This window comes from Astyanax mexicanus, chromosome 14 (genome assembly GCF_023375975.1).
Source record: "Astyanax mexicanus isolate ESR-SI-001 chromosome 14, AstMex3_surface, whole genome shotgun sequence".
NCBI classification, from domain to species: Eukaryota; Metazoa; Chordata; class Actinopteri; order Characiformes; family Acestrorhamphidae; genus Astyanax; species Astyanax mexicanus.
Window position 1 is genome coordinate 9370404 of NC_064421.1, and position 20467 is coordinate 9390870.

The following is a 20467-nucleotide window of genomic DNA, read 5'->3' on the forward strand; positions in this document are numbered from 1 at the left end:
CTAAGTGTTTCAAACACCATCTGTTCATACACACACACACACACACACACACACTTCAACAGACCAGCACAAGCCTACACACATACAGATGCTTGCTATGATCATCTAAACCACAGAAACCAATATAATATGGTGATGAATCTCCTCCAACACACCAACCAAACTTACTTAAACAACACTAATAATCAACTAACTATTAAATGTAATTATTTAAATATTATTATAAATATAAGCTCATCTGCACACTGTCAGTAAAATATATGTATAGACCACAGTGTTCAGGTGTGTAAAAGATCAGTTAATTATATTATAAATACAGTTTTGGAAAAATTATTAGAGACCAAAAGACAATTTCTTTGATTTTACCAAATTGAAAACCTCTGGAATATAATCAAGAGGAAGATGGATGATCACAAGCCATCAAACCAAACTGAACTGCTCAAATCCAAAAGCAGTGTGTAAGACTGGTGGAGGAAAACATGCCAAGATGCATGAAAACTGTGAATAAAAACCAGGGTTATTCCACCAAATATTGATTTCTAAACTCTTAAAACGTTATGAATATGAACTTTGTTTTCTTTGCTTTATTTTTCATGTCTTTTTTGTCATGTCAGCCATTTCTCATTTTCTGCAAATAAATGCTCTAAATGACAATATTTGTATTTGGAATTTGGGAGAAATGTTGTCTGTAGTTTATAGAATAAAACAACAATGTTCATTTTACTCAAACATAAACCTATAAATAGCAAAATCAGAGAAACTGATTCAGAAACTGAAGTGGTCTCTTATTTTTATAGAGCTGTAAAAACAGTAGTGTTTCTATTATTCTTATGTAATTAAGAGAGATAGATTTAGAAATAGATTTACATGGTGCACAACTTGCTTTTACATGTTCTAAACACTAGAGGGGTGTAAACTCCAACTCCAGTGATCTACAGGTTTCTATCACAGAGATTAAAATTGGCAGATAATACTCTGTGGATTCATGTGGGTTTTCATACTAGAGGGATGTATATGTAAATTTAACTATTTATTTTTAATTTCACTAAATTTATTTTAATTATTTTACAATGTTTGTCACAGTCATGGAAAAACTGCTGCAATTATAAAGGAATAAGAGTGAAAAATAAAGACAAAAATGAGACAATGTTGTTTAAGGGCCTAACACTGCCAGCCACCACTGTTAGTTGTAAAAAGTTTGTATCTCCTTTTTAATATAATTAGTCAATTAATTTACATTCAATAGAGAATCATTCACTTTCATCTCACAGTTCAGTTCAATTTAATGCAATTGAATGTCAGTTGAGCATCTATGAGGCATCAATAATGGACAATCCAAATAAAGTGATACCAAAAGAGGGCTAAAAAAACGGACAACTCATTAATGAGAAATCATTACTGCTGATTACTGTATGTTTGCTCACAGTATCTAAATTAGTTGTTTTCTGAAGTCCCTCACCACGTTTTAAATCACTCTTTTAATTATAATGGTCACAGACAGGGATGAGAGACTGGAAGTAAACAGAAAACAAATACGGAAAGGATAACGCAAAACCCATAAACAAGACTAAGATTGTATCTGTATTAAAAAAAAAAAAAAAAAAAAACAAGACTAAGAAAACTACATAGGATAAGTAGATTTAGAAAAGAAGAAACAACCAAGAACATGCAAGGAGGACAAACAAACTTACAAATTTGACAAAAGCACATAAAGCATGCAAAAGACTAGACAAGGAACATTGAAACAAACACACACACACACTGAGGACTGGGAACACCTGGGGCAGTAACAAGAGGGCGGGGTAACAAACAAGACAGGTGTTAACACTAATGACTAGGAAGAAGACAAGGAAGAAGACAAAACAGGAACAAAACAGAGCCATGTGCTAAAGATCACATGGTAAGGAAAACAAGCAGACAGGAAAACACTGAGACACCCCAGAAAAAAAAACAGAACAAAAAGAGCAAACAAATAATAATAAAAAAAAGACAGACAAAGGATAAAGTGTGACAATAATTTGAAAACAAATTATGGATCAACAGTGATGAAGAGATGATATCCAGCAATAAAGAGCTGTTTGAATCTCTCAGGTTTTACCTTACTGACCCTGTTCTTGTCAATTTATTTCAGAAAATAAAATAAAGTGGAACAGATGAAAACAAAAACAAATCATCATGTTCAGTTGGATAGTTTTAGAAGTAATCAGAAAGTAATGAAATCAATCTGAATGCATTTCTTGTTTGATTTTGATGATTTTTTGCAGATGGAGCGTGAGGAACAGGCTTTCAGCAGTCAGTCTGCAGGACAGGTTCATGTTTTCTTGAGTTATTTCACTTTAATGCAGATGGCAGTGAACTGACTGAACCATTATTTACTGCTGGCTGATCTACAGATGTGAAATAATGTGATGAAGGTGATTCTGAACTGGATGATTCAGGATATTATGATTCAGGATGTTGGTCAACAACAGACCTGTTTGAAGTTTTGAGTCATGTGTGAAAAAACAGTCTTGTACAGAGTTCACTGAACGGGTGACTTTATTTTCTTCTCTACAAATGCTTCATATTAATCATTTGAAACCAAGTCTGTTTAGTTTAAATAATAGTTTTAAGAACTATTGTGGATTTTATTCAGTATACAGTATACAGTATCCAAGTATCCAGTATACAGCATTTCTGCAAACATCCTCAGAGAGTTCTCTGCCATGAAGTGCCAGGTTAAATATTCAGTGGCCAGTATATGAGAATTGACCCCAAAACACCAAATTTGATTTTAAGCCTGGCTCCCAAAACACACATTAGGAATCATAAATACATACATACAGTAAAATGGGGCTGGGAGGTAAATCAAATGAATCTTATTAATATAATTAATGAAATTCATGTTTTAATTTAATTTACAAAAACGGATAATGAAGATTGTACTCTTTACATATAGAAGATACCAGAGGAAATCTCATTAGTGGGGATGGGTGATATGGCCATAAAATAATATCACAATATTTCATGGTATTTTTTGCAATAATGATACTCTTGGCGATATGACAAAACACTGAATTAAAAAAAAAAATAGAATATACTACTGCAACAAAATGAAAATAAAATTTTATTATTGCATATATGATATGATATGGCACACCCCTAACCGAGATATTAAAAAATACAAGAATGATATCAGATTAGTAACATAAGTCAATGTAACAGATTGTCATGATACTACTACTACTAATAATAATAAAAACAATGCACTCCAAATATCTCCATATATCCAGGATAAAAGTAAAATAAATGATTATGGACAGGTATAGTCTGCTCTAGTAGATATATAATGAGAAATGAGAAAAGTGTGAATTTTTCTTTTGCTAAAAACAGCAAAAATCTAGTACCCTGATGCGATAATTAGGGGTGAGTGAAAAAGCACAATATTTCAGGGTATAGTTGTCATGGTCAGAACAGAATAGCAGACAAGCGCAGATACTGATAAAAACAAAGTATGTTTATTATAACAATAAACAGATGTAATCAGGGTCGATACAGAAATAAGGGTGGTCACCAGTAGACAGAGCAATGAAGACAAAACCATACCATAAACGAGAGACAGTCCAGAGATCATACACAAGCAATCCAGTATCAGAGATAATCCAAGAGGCGGTGGTGAAAGTACAGTCCAGGTCATACACAAACAATCCAATATCAAAGGCAGAGGCAAGAATCGGCGTCGAGAAACAAAAAGCAAGGTCATACACAAAGTAAACTGAGACAAGAGATAAGTAACGCTTTGTATGAGGATAACCTACAATACGCGGCCATGAAGTCTGTTTGGCGTGCACCTTTATAGTGCCAGTAATCAGTATTCGGGGCTTCCTGGTGGAAGCAGGTGAGTGCGTGATGTCAGCGGGTGGTGCATTCTGGGTAGTGTAGTTGTTAACCTGAGAACCTCCGTTAGAGCTTGGTGTGGAAGGGACAGAGGAGCTAACAGCACCAGACGTGACAATAGTATTGTTCACGATATTCAAAAATGTGGTCGATATTATTGCATATGATACGATATGGCACATATGACTTGTCTTTCTGAAAAAAAAAAAAACTGTCAAGAATTATTTTATATAAAAGTGATTTTCATATTTTTCTTAAATAACATGTTCAATATAAGAGCTGCATATACATTAGTTTGCATATTTGATCATTAAAATGGTGTTAATTGTAACTAACTAAGATTTGCTTCTATATCTGAGGAATATTGAGATATTTTATTAGAATATCAGCCAGCCCTACAGTAAATATAGTGTAAGTGTAGATTATCAGTGGAGATCATAGGGGTTAAGAGGTAGATTTTCTCCAGATAAATACAGAACAGCCTGAAGAGGGCGCACATAGACAGCGTATCTGATCTGAGAATGGTCTTTCTCTTGTAGACGGTGTGTGAAAGGAGGCAGGAGCCACCTCTGACTCATGTTCAGAAAGTGTATTTAACATTTATAAGCATATATTTACATTATTAGTGTATTTATTCATTTATTTATTGTTTATTTGCTTTTAATCAGTCTTCCTGAGGTGACCAGAATTCAAGCTGGAATTTAATTGATACGGCAATGACAGAGTTTCATCAGATAAGAAGTTCATTTGTGATTCTAAGAGAATTTTTAATTATGATGATGACGATCCTGATTGGGAGAAACCAGGGTCTGTTACTAATAAAACAGACTGTAATAATGAACGTTTAAATCTTTAAATCAGTTATCTTCTGGTCTGTGTGTGGATGGGTTTAATGGGTTTCATTTCCAACTGATCTTTAGTTGAATTATCTGATATTAAATTATATAAACCAAAGATCGACCTTTAATATTAGCAATCTTTGGAAAAAAGCAAAGCTGTAACAAACTTTAAAACTTAAAAAAAAACATAATATATAATACATAATTTAACTGCTTCGTAGGGATGGGTGATATGGCCCTAAAATAACATCATAAGAATATATTTGCGATCACAAATGTATTTAATATAAATATAACTATATATATTGTAAACAGTAACTTACCAAGATTTTGTATTAAATAACATAGTAACAAACATAAACTAATGTATAAACACAGATTTACCACAAAACTAAAATGCAGCATATTAAATGCATGCATATAAACAGCAAACATGAAGAATAATTGTAAATACAGTAAACAGCAAATCAAATACTAAATAGACTGCTTTTATCGTGTGAAAAATGTTTGCAATATTACGATCTGGAAATCCCTTATTAGAATATAAAATCGAACTGAATTGGGAAATCCTGATGATACTCAGCTCTACTGGATGCATCAGGTACCTGATCTGGTGAGCAGGCTTTGTCTGGCTTTAATAAAGGCCAGTATATCTGCGTCAGTCTGCTGGTCTCCAGTCATTGGGATAGATGTAGAGTTCAGGCCAGAAGAAGACAAGGCTCTAAAAAAAAACAAACACATGAAGATATAATTCAGTATGCAGTCTAAAACAGTATTCCACCACCAACATGGCACAAATACTTGGCACTGGGATAAAGATCCTGTGGACTGGACTTAAAGTGCCACCTTCTACCTTCATGTATATGGCACTTTTCCACTGCATGGTATCCACACTGTCCAACTCAGATCTACAGGGCTTCTATCTTTTATGTTTTATGCAAATTTGTACCTGTTCATCACTCTTGGCTCACTTCTGGTTCTGGCACGATACCAAAAATTTTGGGCAGCCGGCCACTCCTGGGAAGGTTCACCACTGTTCCATGTCTTCGCCATTTGTGGACAATGGCTCTCACTGTGGTTTGCTGGATTCCCAAAGCTTTGGAAATGGCTTTATAACCCTTTCCAGACTGATAGATCTCAATCAATTAGCTTCTTTCTGTGGACTTCACTTTCTCAGGCAGGTATAAGTGATTTCTTGATTGAGAACAGGTGTGGCAGTGGGTGTGAATATGTGCCTAGAGACAGTGTAGGTCAGAAGTGTCAGAAACCACAGTGACGGTATGTTTTAACAAGAGGGCAATCACTTTTTCACACAGGGCCATGAAGGTTTTAATTTTTTTCTCCCTTAATAATAAACACCTTAATTTAAAAATAGCATTTTGTGTTTACCGGTGTTGTCTTTGACTAATTTGACTAAATTGGTTTGATGTTCTGAAACATTTAAGTGTGAGAACATGCAAAAAAATCAGAAAATCAGAAAATCAGGAAATCAGGCAAACACTTTTTCACACCACTGTAGATGTTTCCCATAACCCTCTCATTTTTCAAAATAAAGTGTGAGAAACCATTTGTGAGATTAAGATTAAAGACTTTAACTTCAGTAATACTTTTGTTAATAAATGCGATCAAATCCTCTGCAAAAAAAAAAAGCTTTCCTTGGAGAGTAGAAGCAATTACAAAAAACAGGTGTGAATTAGCAGGTGTCTCAATACTTTTGTTCTATATAATGTTATAGGTTAAAACACTGCAACATTTTTTTTTTTTTGCATGTCTGTAAGTGTACTTTTAATCGTACTGTTTAATTTGAGGAACACATTGTAAGCGGCAGTGCACTAAAACGCACAGTAAAACAGTAAAAAGCTAAGCCTAGGTCTAGTCAGAGGTCTAACCACACGCCACAGAGTGAACAGCGTACACAGAGAGTGAAAGGTTAAGCGGTTTATATTCTCTGCTCTGTGGTTTTAATGCTCTTAAACTGGGTTAAACTATGTGGCAGCACTGTTTGTATTTGTTCACAACCTTCCAAAAGTGAAGAGAGTTCCCACAAGAAGTATTGAGAGTGTTCAGAGGGCATTACTGCTGATTCCATCTGACCGTTCTCCTCGCCACAGAATTTAAACCATTTGTGTGGCTCATTGTTATTGAAACAATACCATGTTATTCACTGAAACGCTGGCAGAAAAATAGGCCTCAGCTCTTCCAGCAACAAAGTGACATAAAAGAAAAAACACTTAATATGTGCAAATATTGTGAAACATTTTCCACCTAAAAGTCGAGAACAAAGTCTGATCCAAGGTTCCTGTGTTATGTTTAGTCCAGCTAGTTTTGGTTTTACACTGCAGATTAGTGACTGAGCACTCTAAAGAACTTTGCAACCACATTTGTGCACTGCATCTACCTATACTTAAAATTGATTGGTTTGTAGAGGGGCATACAAAGTGTCTTTACAGGTGTTACGCCAGGTGTTAACTTCTTTAAGTGCAAGCTCATTCCAAAACAGAATTAAATGAACAGATACGGCTCAGACTCCTTTTTTTCTGTTTAAAAATAAGGGTTAATCTACAGTAGCAGTAGATACAGAAATCAATCACCAGCCTAATCTGTTGTACCCATACTGTTGCGAGACAAAATGGGAATCAGCATGATTTCAGCACAGCACTGCTTCTTTTTCTTCTTCTATTGTTTAACGGGTTACAATAGTATGCCTGTAATTCGTAAAAAAAAAAGACTAAACCAACCAAGCAATCCAGATTCATGGTTCATTTATTCTGGACAGAGACCAATGATTTTGTACCTTTGGTCTAGACCATATTTGCTATTTTGGTTGTGGATCAAGCGAAAAAGCCTGACGAGTAAAAAAAGGTCAGATTTTGTGCATAGTCTTATTTATTTACCTCAGTTCTCTTGGAGATGGAGCAGTTACATCACTGGGTTTCCTCTCTTGTGTGTTGATGGCTCGATCATATGAACTGAAATATTTAAAGAACAGACTTAAATCAGCACTAGAATATAAGAAGTATTATAGTATGGTGGTGTAATGCAGCCTAAAGCAGGCTTCTTTTGGCAGTGTGGGCCAAAAGTGTGCCAAGTCCTGCTGGAAAATGAAATCTGCATCCTTATAAAAGTTGTCAGCAGAGGGAAGCTGTAAGCTGAAGTGCTGTAGGATTTCCAGGGAAGACACTGCACTGACTTTAGATTTGATAATAAAACACAGTGGATCAACACCAGCAGATGACAGACATGACTCTCCAAACCATCACTGATCATCAATAAATTTTACAGTTTTTCATTTGTAAATGAAGGGATCAGTGTCTGGAGGAAGAGTGGAGAGACACACAGTCCAAACTGCTTGAGGTCTAGTGTGAAGTTTCCACCAATCAGTGATGGTTTGGAGAATCATATCATCCGCTGATGTTGGAGAGGCAGATTTCATTTTCCAGCAGGACTTGGCACACTGCCCAGACTGCCAAAAGTACCAATTGATCTTATAGAATATAAAATTTTTTTGAGATACTGTCAGCCATAATACAATAATACAACAATAAAATAAAAAAATGCTTAAAATAGATCAAATTTGTGTAATACATTTATATAATATATTAATTTCACATTTTGAACTGAATTACTGAAATAAAGTAACTTTTCAATAATATTCTAATTTTTAAGATACACTAGTATAAATGTAAAAAAAATGAAATGCTAAAACATGTTGTACGTGGAAAACAGTGAGTCTCACCTGGATGAAGAGGTGAAGAGAGAGCTCTCCTGACTCTGCCTCACTTCTGCACTTTCTGGTTTTTGGTCCTGCTGTAAATTAAGACCCAAACATGCAAGAACATTTTAAAAATGTGAACGGAGCACCATCAGTCCAGAAAACACACACCACTCTCTGCAGCTCAATTCTGCAACTTCAGGCCTTCACCTGTCTTTAGACATGGTGCCAATGTCGTCATATTTATCTATTTAAAAGAGTCCTATTCTATTGGCAATACATTGACAATCCTTCCAATCCACAGGGACTAGAAAAGCTGTGTGCATCTGCACAATTATGTCAGCAGTGGGTGCAGTTTAAAGTAAGCCAAGTCATCCCCTTTAGGAAACACTCTGTGATGAGTTTTTACGCACTGCTGTCCCATGACTTTGGGCATGTCAGTGTATGTTTGTATGTTATTGTAAATGATAAAATCACCAAAACATTCAACATGCACCTCCCACCCGAGCCACTCCCTATTCTCACAGCTGCCAAGTGAAAGGAGGTTCAGAAGCTTGAAGACCAGAACCAGCCGGTTCCAAGACAGCTTCTTCCCCCGGGCTCCCAGGCTGCTTAACAGCCAGTAGAACAGTGTTCTGCCCAACACACCCCCCTTACACCCATACAAACTTACCGCACCCTGCACTTTACTATATAATACATCTATCAGACTTTTAAAATTGAAGCAGCCTGGTGGCCAATCTTCATTAATTGCACATTGCACCAGTAAGAGCAGAGTGTGAAGGTTCAATTAGCAGGGTAAGAGCACAGTTCTGCTCAAAATATTGCAATTCACACAACATTATGGGTGACATACCAGAGTTCAAAAGAGGACAAATTGTTGGTGCACGTCTTGCTGGAGCATCTGTGACCAAGACAGCAAGTCTTTGTGATGCATCAAGAGCCACGGTATGCAGGGTAATGTCAGCATACCACCAAGGATGAACAAACACATCCAACAGGATTAACTGTGGATGCTGTAAGAGGAAGCTGTCTGAAAGGGATGTTCGGGTGCTAATCCGGATTGTATCCAAAAAACATAAAACCACGGCTGCCAAAATCACAACAGAATTCAATGTGCACCTCAACTCTCCTGTTGCCAACAGAACTGTTCATCACCACAATAAATTATTGTGGTCTAAAACCAGGTGCTTCAGTTTTATTGTCCAACCCCTGTATATACTCATATATAACTGTGTATATTATATATATTTAACCGTGCCGCGTATATCCATGCAATACCATATGTCTATATGTCTATAGTGTAAGTTGTTGTGTGTATTGTTATTGTGTATATATTGTGTGTATTATACTGCAAAATTATCTGTATATTCTATTTTATTTCTGTTTATTCTATTTTACATTTGGTGACCCATTCATTGAAGCTCTCTATGCTCTACTGTTCTTGGACTGGACTTCACTGAGGATTCACTGACCCTTTTTTCTACTAATGATTGTAGAAGCAGTCTGCAAGCTTAAGAGCTCGGGTTTATACACCTGAGGCCATGAAAGTGATTGAAAATTAAGTTTAATAATTTAATTGGATGGATAAACACTCATCCAATCCACATCCATTGATTTGGATTTGAATTGGATGAATTAACATACAAAAAAACCTGAATGAATCTTTTTTTTCTGCCTGATTCAATGAATCATTGTCTCGTTCTGTTTTTGTTTTGACAGCAGTGGTTTCTGGTTTTGAACACATCTTGGACACTGACTTTTAGAATAAATTGCAATTTACTGTTCCAAGTAGAGAGAGAACGACCGAAATGAAAGCCTGAATGGGAAGCTGACTCAGAAGCTAATGAGCTAATAGGTAGTTTGGCATGCTAAGATTAGCGTTCACATGAACAAGAGCTTTCAGGCATGTCCAAATGATGCAGATGTTTCCACTGTATAATGAAGGATTAAGTTTGCTCTCTAGAATAAGATCAAAACGCCACTCAGTCCTAAATTTAATAAGTGTGCTAAAAACAGGACGTGCGCCGTCTGTGCAGGATGAGCCGTTTCCTTCGGAAATGATGGAGGAAAGATTCACGGACGGAGCGATGCTACACAGCTGCTCGTGAGTCTGGATGGAAGACTCACATTTCCTATCGACGGGATCAAAACGGGGCATTTCCAGCTCAGTCTGCTGGTCAGATGTTGCTGAATGACATTAAAAACGTGGACCGTGCTGGATCTGAAGCACATCTGAGCAACATCAGACATCTGGAGAGCGCATAGCAGACCACTCTACCGTTCCCTGGTCTGGGAGACAGATTTTTTTTTTTTTTTTTTTTTATGATGCTGAATTTAAGTGAGCTTCACTTTGTCATGTACATCAAGCGCAGAGCTACAGGACCTGTAGCCTTGAGGCTTCCTGCGTCCACCAGTCCTGAAAGTCCCTCTGCAGCCTGATCTTTGACTTCTGAAGCAGGTGCTGTAGATGCTCAATCTCAGTCTTCAAGCCTTTTAAACGTCCAAAGGTGCTCTTATAACTGTAACAAGAAAAAGAGCAGAAAAATGAGCATTACATTTTCATTGATTGCCATGCTTAGGTGTGTAGGACTAAATAAAATGGATTTTTTTCTTTTTTATTTAGATTAAAAAATAAACCTTTTCTTCTCCTCTTCAATCTGGCTGCGCAATCTCTCCTCTAGAGGGTCTGATTCTGAATTTGGCTGATCTTTTACTACACCTGAAATAGAAGATTAAAATCAAAAGCTTTATTCAAGCAAATGACAAAAAAATAGCACAATATAAAGTTAAAGTGAAAGAAATTGGGACACTACATGAGAAACATTTTCTTTTAAACAATATTTGAACAAAACTGAGAGATAGATTTAATTTCACAATCACAACATCACAATTTTGTTGAAAGAAAAATATTAAAACACCGCCATATTTACTTATATGTGTAAATTTAGAATGTGAGTCTTGATTAGAACATAGTTAGAAAAGATTTTGGAGGAGCCTGTCTCATTTAAAACTCTTACATTTAACCTACAAACCATAATCTTAACAGTGTGAGTGACTTACTATGTGAAATCTGAAAATATTCATTGATATTTTCACTGTGAGAAAAGCTACATTAGCCAACAGATGGTCGTGCCAGCCAGCATCACACCAGGAGTAATGAGCTGGTAAGGCACCATTTATCTACCCAGAGAGACCATGGCCAGACAAGTACCATTCATTCACCAGATTGCCACTCCAGAAAACACGTCACCACTGCTCTAGAGTCCAGTGGAGCGTATTTACCCCACTCCATCAGATGCTTTGCATTGCATTTGGTGATGTCTGGCCTGGATGGAGCTGCTTGGCCAAGGGACCCATTCTCTCTACACTCTACTGTTCATAAGCAGCTAATCTGATGCCACATGTTTATGAGCATTATGGAGTCAAAGCAGTGGCGTGCAGTTAATATAGTGGGTACCCCTTCTAGGCTCAACACACACACACACACACACACACACACACACACACACACACACACACACACACACACACACACACACACACTTAACAGTCAGTGAACACAGAGCATTACTGCAGACTCGCTACATTTATATATTTTTACTGTGTCCATGCGTCTCGGGGAGTGACGTCTGGCCCATAGACATTATATACATAGTCGCCGCATCGACTGACGCTGCCTATTGGAGCTGACGTGCCATATTGAAGGAGGCAACACTGCACCCTGAGTGCATTCATTTACACTCAGGAAGGTGTAAAATACACCTATAAAAATCGCAACTCCACCAATTTACATCCGATTTTCACACGGTTTGGTTTGTTACAAACAGCAGAGATGTAGTAATGATACAGGACGCTGTGACACATTACAAATACCTGCTTTCATGCTTAAATACTTTATATTATGCTTTTTTTTACATATACAAAAGAAACTTTACCATGAAATATAATTATTAAAATCTTTTAGAGATGTATTTTTTTTTTGCATTGTTGAGTCCATTCATGCTTTTATATTTTTTCATAATAAATCCATAATATTTAAGTTAAAATAGGTTCAGAGCTTAAAAAAGAAAAAAATAAGTTTAAATTGGAGATTTAACAAGCAGCTGGCACCCATCGGGTGGAATGGCCCATATTTGTATATGTATACAATATAATAAACAGTATATATATATATATATATATATATATATATGAATGAATTTATAAACCTTATTAATATGCTATACCATATGTCTGTTTAAAAGCATAATATAAAGTATTTAAGCATGAAATCAGGTATTTGTAATGTGTTACAGCATCCTGTATCATTACTACATCTCTGCTGTTTGTAACAAACCAAACCATGTAAAATTATCAGGTATAAATTGGTGGAGTTGTGATTTTTATAAGTGTTTTTTACACCATCCTCAGTGAAAATGAATGCACTCGGTGCTCAGGGTTGCCTCCTCCAATATGGCGGCCACGCAGGCACACCAGGAGGCAGGGTATGCTGCATCTACGTATAAGATATCTATGGTCTGGCCTATGTGACACACATGTAACATCGCACTGTGACAAACACTGGAGGAAGATGAGAGATGAGCATTTTTTACTGCTGGAAATACAGACTCTGTTCTGAGTTTGTATCAGCTAAATGTGATCAATATCAAGGTTGGTTGTTCACCCTGTGCTGGTGATAAAGTGCTACCTAGCTTCAAAAGCACATTATCAAATCTAAAGAAATGTTTGGATTCGCTGCGGCACACTTGCAGAACAAATCACAAAGGTGGGGCAAAGCTTCCAGTAAAGTGAGTTTTGGCAAAACTGTTATGTTTAGGCTGCAGTAACTTAAAAGCAGCTTGAAATGAACATTTAAATCAAGTAATCCATAAAGTAGCTTATATCCATCGCTGGTTACCATAAATAAAGGGTTTCATGGACTGTCCTTTTTTTTTCACACGACAAAAAACAGCATGCTTTATTCATTTTCCTCTGTGTTTCTCAGAACATTGTAATAATCCACTACACTGGATCAGCTCACATGGTGCCACTAGGAAACTCCACATCTAGCGCACTGAGCGGTCGAGGCCACACACACTACCACAGAACAGAACCAAAATACTCCATCCAGCCTTTCATAAACACTCCACACAGCCGCTGCAGATCGCTCACTCATAGCAACACACCCAATCACCATCAACCCAAAGGCTTCTGTATACAGAACAGCAGCTATATTCAAAAGCTCCTGGGTGTGTTTCTGCTGCATGCTCCTCCATAATAAAACACAGCTTTCTCTGAAATTCAGGCCACCAGCCACTGGCATCACAGGCTATGTTTGTACACCAGAAGCCTCCATCCCAGTTGTTTATCGAAAAGAAGAAGGCATCAGTGTAAACGCCATGCCACCCACTCTCCACCCATTCAGACCCATTCTGGTGCAGATGTGTGAGGTCTGTGGGATCTGTTCCCAGAATCTCACAATGCTTCCAGCCTGGGAGGGTAAAGTCTAGCACCTGTTTGCTCCAAGTACATTAAGGGCCTGTTTTGTAACATTAGCTAACATACAGCTCTCAGAAAAAAAAAAGAGATCATTTTTTTTTTATTTTGCTATTTATAGGTATTATTTGAGTAAAATGAACACTGTTGTTTTATTCTATAAACTACAGACAACATTTCTCCCAAATTCCAAATAAAAAATATTGTCATTTAGAGCATTTATTTGCAGAAAATGAGAAATGGCTGAAATAACAATAAAGATGCAGAGCTTTCAGACCTCAAATAATGCAAAAAAAGAAAAAAAAAAAAAACAAGTTCAAATTCATAAAGTTTTAAGAGTTCAGAAATCAATATTTGGTGGAATAACCCTGGTTTTTAATCACAGTTTTCATGCATCTTGGCATGTTCTCCTCCACCAGTCTTATACACTGTTTTTGGATAACTTTATGCCTTTACTCCTGGTGCAAAAATTCGAGCAGTTCAGTTTGGTTTGATGGCTTGTGATCATCCATCTTCCTCTTGATTATATTCCAGAGGTTTTCAATATGGTAAAATCAAAGAAACTCATCGTTTCAAAGTGGTCTTTTAAAAAATGCTGGATAATGGAGGAAAATGGAGGACCAAGCTACCCACCAAGAGAGAGAGAGAGAGAGAGAGAGAGAGAGAGAGGGAGAGAGAGGGAGAGAGAGAGGGAGAGAGAGACTGTGAGCATATTCTCTGATGGCTGTGGCATTTACTATTGCCTTAGTTTTTCTAATCACCCAAAGAAACCTGTGTTTAGGGATGTCCTGATCAAGTGTTTTGTCCCAATCTGATTCTATTAAACTCCAGTCAAAATCATTATATTTTTAGCAGGCTCATCACACATTATTACAAAAGTCTGATGGCAGACTTTTGTAATAATGTGTTCAATCTCAACACTCATTTCTCATTACCTAAATAAATTATTAGATTATTAATGGTGCAGTCATCCATTTCTTATCGAGAAAGTTCTCTCAAGTTGCACGCAGGCATTATGAAGCATTAATGAAGGGATGTCACCTACCCTCCGCTGCTATCTGCATCCGTCTCACCTCCAACTGTTTCTTCAGCTCATCTGTGGGGGAAGACAGACAGGTAGAGAGAGAATGAGAGGCAGGATAATAGAGACTAGCATATAAATATAAAAAAAATAATTGAATAGAAGAAGTGCAGCAGGGGTCACGGTTGTAAAGGCAAAAGGATAGGTGCTCCTGGGGAATGGGTGCAGTAGTCTAAAAATGAGTAGAGAGAGGATTTGCCATTCATAAGCATCCACAAGAGAAATCCACAGGAAAAAAAAGGTAAAGAATTACCCAGAGCAAGGAAACTCCCGGGCACACTATCTTAAAACAATTAAAAGCCTTTATTGAAACATGGCAAAGTAGTAAAAAGTGCCAACGTATTGCAGCCTACCCAGGCCTTCATCAGGGCAAAAAATGGTGTCCATCCTCATTAATTGCACATTGCACCAGTAAGAGCAGAGTGTGAAGGTTCAATTAGCAGGGTAAGAGCACAGTTCTGCTCTAAATATTGCAATGCACACAACATTATGGGTGACATACCAGAGTTCAAAAGAGGACAAATTGTTGGTGCACGTCTTGCTGGCGCATCTGTGACCAAGACAGCAAGTCTTTGTGATGTATCAAGAGCCACGGTATCCAGGGTAATGTCAGCATACCACCAAGAAGGACCAACTACATCCAACAGGATTAACTGTGGATGCTGTAAGAGGAAGCTGTCTGAAAGGGATGTTCGGGTGCTAACCCGGATTGTATCCAAAAAATATAAAACCACGGCTGCTCAAATCACAGCAGAATTCAATGAGCACCTCAACTCAATAATTTATTTTCCCGACGGACAGGTGTTTTAGTTTCATTGTCCTGTATCTACAAATGAGTCACCCTTGATCATGTTGAAACAATGGTTACACCCACCAAATCTAAAATTGCCTTTACGTTTCTTAAGCCATGTCTGCTTCCTGCTACTCACAAATTGACTGTGCATCAATTCATACCAATATCAATATTTAACTTGGGTTAACTAAACTGCCTGTAGATGAGATGCTGGACACACCTGCAGATACTACTGAAGGTCCAGTGAGGATCTGGTATAAAACAGTGACAGTTTACCACCACAGCTGCTGACAGAACATGGTGGAAGGTGCTGTGTATGTTTCACATAAACACAGGCACCACGCCGGCCCCAGACACATCTATTACAGCTGCCACGCTGCAAAGAACTAACAATTTATAGCAGCCGTACAAAAACATACATGTCTGTTGCGTGCCTGTGCGAGAGCATTTACAATGGGAGTCAGTGGAAAAACACCGATTTAGTGTAGAGCGCTGGTGCTGTTGATACGCCAGATTAAACACTTTGACAATCCTAATAAAACATGTGGTTGGGATTGGGGGGGGGGGGAGTAGTTGAGGAGCTGCAGCATACAATAGGGAAGATAGTTGAATAGAAATCTATTGAAAGTGGACAGTTATGATACCAAGACCATTCACTGCCATGAGTTTTTCATCACATTTGCTAATGTGCTAATGGCCACCTAGATTTAAGTAAGTAAGTAAATGGTGTGGGGTTAATAATGCTGCAGTTGGTCTGCAGGTTTAGGTTCAGCAACAGTATGTGCTGAAAGAATGAGGTCAACTGATTACCTAAATATATTGAATATAGACCAGGTTATTCCATCAATAGATTTATTTCTACCATATTCCAAGATGACAGTGTCAGGATTCATGGTGCTGGAACTATGAAAGAGTTCAGGGTTCAGGGAGCTTGAGATCATCATTTTCACACATGGATTGAAAGAGTTCACCACAGAGTCCAGATAAGACATCAAACCAAGCTGAACTTGCTTGAATATATACCAAATCTGTGTTATAGTGCATTACAACACTACACTGTACAATGTTCTTATGAACCGATATTATAAGGCTTTGTACGTTGTTTTTTTATAAACCCTTATACCTGTCGTTTATAATGTGTTACGAATGTCGCTGTAAGTACTTATGAGCAATTATAAAGGTTTATTATAGTCATTATAAGGTATTATGCATGCCATATAATGCATTACGAATGCATTTATAATGCATTATGAATACAGGATTTATAGGAAGTGTTACCAAATATTTGCACCAGGAGTGTAGGAATAAAGTTATCCAAAAGCGTGTGTAAGACTGGTGGAGGAGACTGAATGTGATTTCTGAACTCTTAAAACTTTATGAATATGATATGATGTTGTCTTTGCATTATTTGAGGTCTGATAGATCTGCATCTTTTTTTTCTGTTATTTCAGCCATTTTTCATTTTCTGCAAATAAACGCTCTAAATGAAAATATTTTTGTTTGGAATTTGGGAGAAATGTCTGTAGTTTATAGAATAAAACAACAATGTTAGTTTTACTCAAACATAAACCTATAAATAGCAAAATCAGAGAAACTGATTCAGAAACTGAAGTAGTCTCTTAATTTTTTTTCCAGAGCTGTATATCCTCACTGCAGATAAAGTTCAAACAGCAAGATATGAGGAAGTAAAGAAGACCGATTTGATAAGGAGTCCCAGGTGTAGACCGGTGTAGCAAATGTGTGACCCAGCTAGTCGCCTCGCTGTCTGTGGGCCTCCCTTCACTCGTCCCGAAGGATGAACCCAGATAAAATATTGCAGGACATGTGGGATTCCGATATCAGGTAGCACTTCTGCTGACCCATTTCTGTCCATGGTAAAGTAATATCCATGGCGAGGTCCGCTGGATCAGCTTCTGCAGAAGCGCGTGACGTGTTCGGAACATCCAGGCTGGAAGATGCCAAATGAAAAATCGACAGTTTCCCTCACCATAGAGCTGCTGTTCCACAAACACGGCTCCTCGAACGCTGCTTCACCTTCTCTAGTAAAAAAAATAAAATAACTATCCGTCAGTCAACTGGACGTTCAAGCTCTGCTACTGAACTCGTGATCATATATCACTTCTCCTTCATCTGCTGCTTCTGTTCACACTGTTTAGCTGGTGTTGATGAGGAAGCCACATGGTGACACGCTGAAGCCACAGCCTGCTAAGTAGAAGGTGCTGACAAGCTAGAGTGGCTGGAGATGGGATGGAGCTCAGTGCAAAATGTTTGCACCAGGGGTGTTCAACCTTTTTTTGTTGGGGGCCAGAAGGAGAAATATATTTGAAGTCACGGGCCACAGACTCTATAATAAAACAAATAATGAATTATACCACTTTAAATAATTAATTTTCCTGATTATATCATTTACACACCATTTTACTTGACTTACTATCTTGTCTTTGACAGTGTTGTGTAAACTAAGATTTTTCAAATTGATGTTTAATTTCATGATGTCTCTTAATATTAAACTCCTTAATTACGGCAACTTTTAGACTCTTTGCCCTGTTTTTCTGCGCTAGAAATGCGCACCCTCTCCGCTTTTAGACTCTTTGGCCCGTTTTTCTGCGCTAGAAATGCGCACCCTATCCGCTTTTAGACTCTTTGGCCCGTTTTTTTGCGCTAGAAATGCGCACCCTTTCCGCTTTTAGACTCTTTTTCCTGTTTTTCTGCGCTAGAAATGCGCACCCTCTCCGCTTTTAGACTCTTTTGCCCTGTTTTTCTGCGCTAGAAATGCGCACCCTCTCCGCTTTTAGAATCTTTGCTCGTTTTTCTGCACTAGAAATGCGCACCCTATCCGCTTTTAGACTCTTTTACCCTGTTTTTCTGCGCTAGAACTGCGCACCCTCTCCGCTTTTAGACTCTTTGGCCCGTTTTTCTGCGCTAGAAATGTTCACCCTCTCCGCTTTTAGACTCTTTTGCCCCGTTTTTCTGCGCTAGAAATGCGCACCCTCTCCGCTTTTAGACTCTTTGGCCTGTTTTTCTGCACTAGAAATGCACACCCTCTCCGCTTTTAGACTCTTTTACCCCGTTTTTCTGCTCTAGAAATGTGCACCCTCTCCGCTTTTAGACTCTTTGGCCCGTTTCTGACACCTAGCGTTCAAACTTTGAATCTCACATTATATAAATCTGCTTAACAGCGGGCCAACTTTCATTCTATTTCTAAAATACCTCGCGGGCAGCTCTAAAAAAGGAAACTCAAGCTCACTGTCGTACATTTCAGCAACAGAGCTCAACGCTATCCTGAAGACAGTGATGCTCCCAGCCAGGTGCTCACATTAACAAACAGCAGGACCGGGAGAACACACCCGAGGGGCGAATGGAGCGGCAGAGATCCAGTTGCCTGACCGAACCCCTGGGTGATCAGCATGAGCCGACTGGCCATAACTTTCCTCATAAAGTAACAGGATTAAGAAACACTTAGCAGAACCGCTGAGTGGTTTGAACCCTGCCTGACCTGCCTACGCTGACAGAATGAGAAAGCATAGGAGGCAGATGAAGGTCTGGAGAAGAAGAACCATAAGAAGAACCCATTCTATACACTACAGAACTACAGAGCTCTCTACAGTCAGTCACTGTCAGACAGATGATCACCAAATGCAGGGCTGAGTGTCCTGTGAGTGGTGAGATGTGCATTACTGAGGTGAGGCTGAGCACTTACAGTGGGTCTGAGAAGATTTATGGCATTAGATAGATGTTTTTTTTCTCAGGAAGACTCACAATTTCATCATTAGTTATACACTAAAAGCAGGTCACTGTTGGCTAAAACTTCCGAAGGGTGGCCCCAAGTTCTCTAATATGCAACAATTCCACTGCAAGGACTGGAGCCACCACTACAGTCTGTAATTATAGAACTATAAAGTTTTCCTTAATACTCAGTGGAGCTGAAAAAAATGGATGTGTGTAGAAGCAAGGAGGTGGTCATAATGTTCTGCTTGATTGGTGTAGCTGATGATGTTGCATAATTTGTTGCTGGATAATTTTGTGGCACAACAATCTAAGAAATGTTTGTACTGCTACAAATAAAAAAAAAAATACTGTGAGAGAACAAACAAATGAGTTTCCAGTCCTGTTCTGTCTCTTCTCAGTGCATACACATCTACTCAACTATTTTTTCCAGTTAATACTAATTCCCCTTTAAAAAGTTAAACATTTTGCTAGCTTGGGACATTTCACATATTTTACAGTTTAAAAGTATGCTACTGGGACACACATTTCTGTTTTAAATAGCTGCCGGTACAATTCACATTCACATTCAAACACTCACCGGCACTCTCTTCCAGGTCTGGCAAAGGGCCAAATCATTGTTTTAGCTGCCCTTATATAGGGACTGAGCAAAATTGAGGCATGCTCACTGGGCCTATTTTGGGCCATACCATTTTTGAGGGGGTTCTTTGGGGTTAAAAATATTTTAATTATTCTTTTCTTTTCTTATTTTCATGTTTATTTCATTGGATAGTGGCCTATAGAATGCATTATGATTATTTTGAGAATTTAATTTTCCATTGTATGTTTATTTGATTTATTGTTTGTTTTGTTTATAATTGTATCCCCCTAAAGTGGAAAATATGTTGGTTTTGGCTGGGTTGGGTAGACCAGTGGTGGCCTATTTAAGGCCTCATTTCATGATTGATAGAGAATGATATATG

General features: G+C 37.9%; 1 protein-coding gene across 3 annotated transcripts in view; it reads right to left on the reverse strand.

Moving 5' to 3' along the window:
- kif6 (kinesin family member 6) overlaps positions 1 to 20467 on the reverse strand; it is a 130382-nt gene that overhangs the window by 3860 nt on the left and 106055 nt on the right. For 2 of the 3 annotated variants that reach the window (XM_049463498.1, XM_049463495.1), the window contains exons 16-21: positions 14951 to 15001; positions 11068 to 11149; positions 10814 to 10949; positions 8452 to 8522; positions 7610 to 7684; positions 5321 to 5436 (exon numbers count right to left, since the gene is read on the reverse strand). In XM_049463498.1, coding sequence (XP_049319455.1) covers positions 5321 to 5436; positions 7610 to 7684; positions 8452 to 8522; positions 10814 to 10949; positions 11068 to 11149; positions 14951 to 15001 — 531 coding nt within the window. The remainder of the gene's footprint in view (positions 1 to 5320; positions 5437 to 7609; positions 7685 to 8451; positions 8523 to 10813; positions 10950 to 11067; positions 11150 to 14950; positions 15002 to 20467) is intronic. The other variant, XM_049463497.1, reaches the window with a different exon arrangement.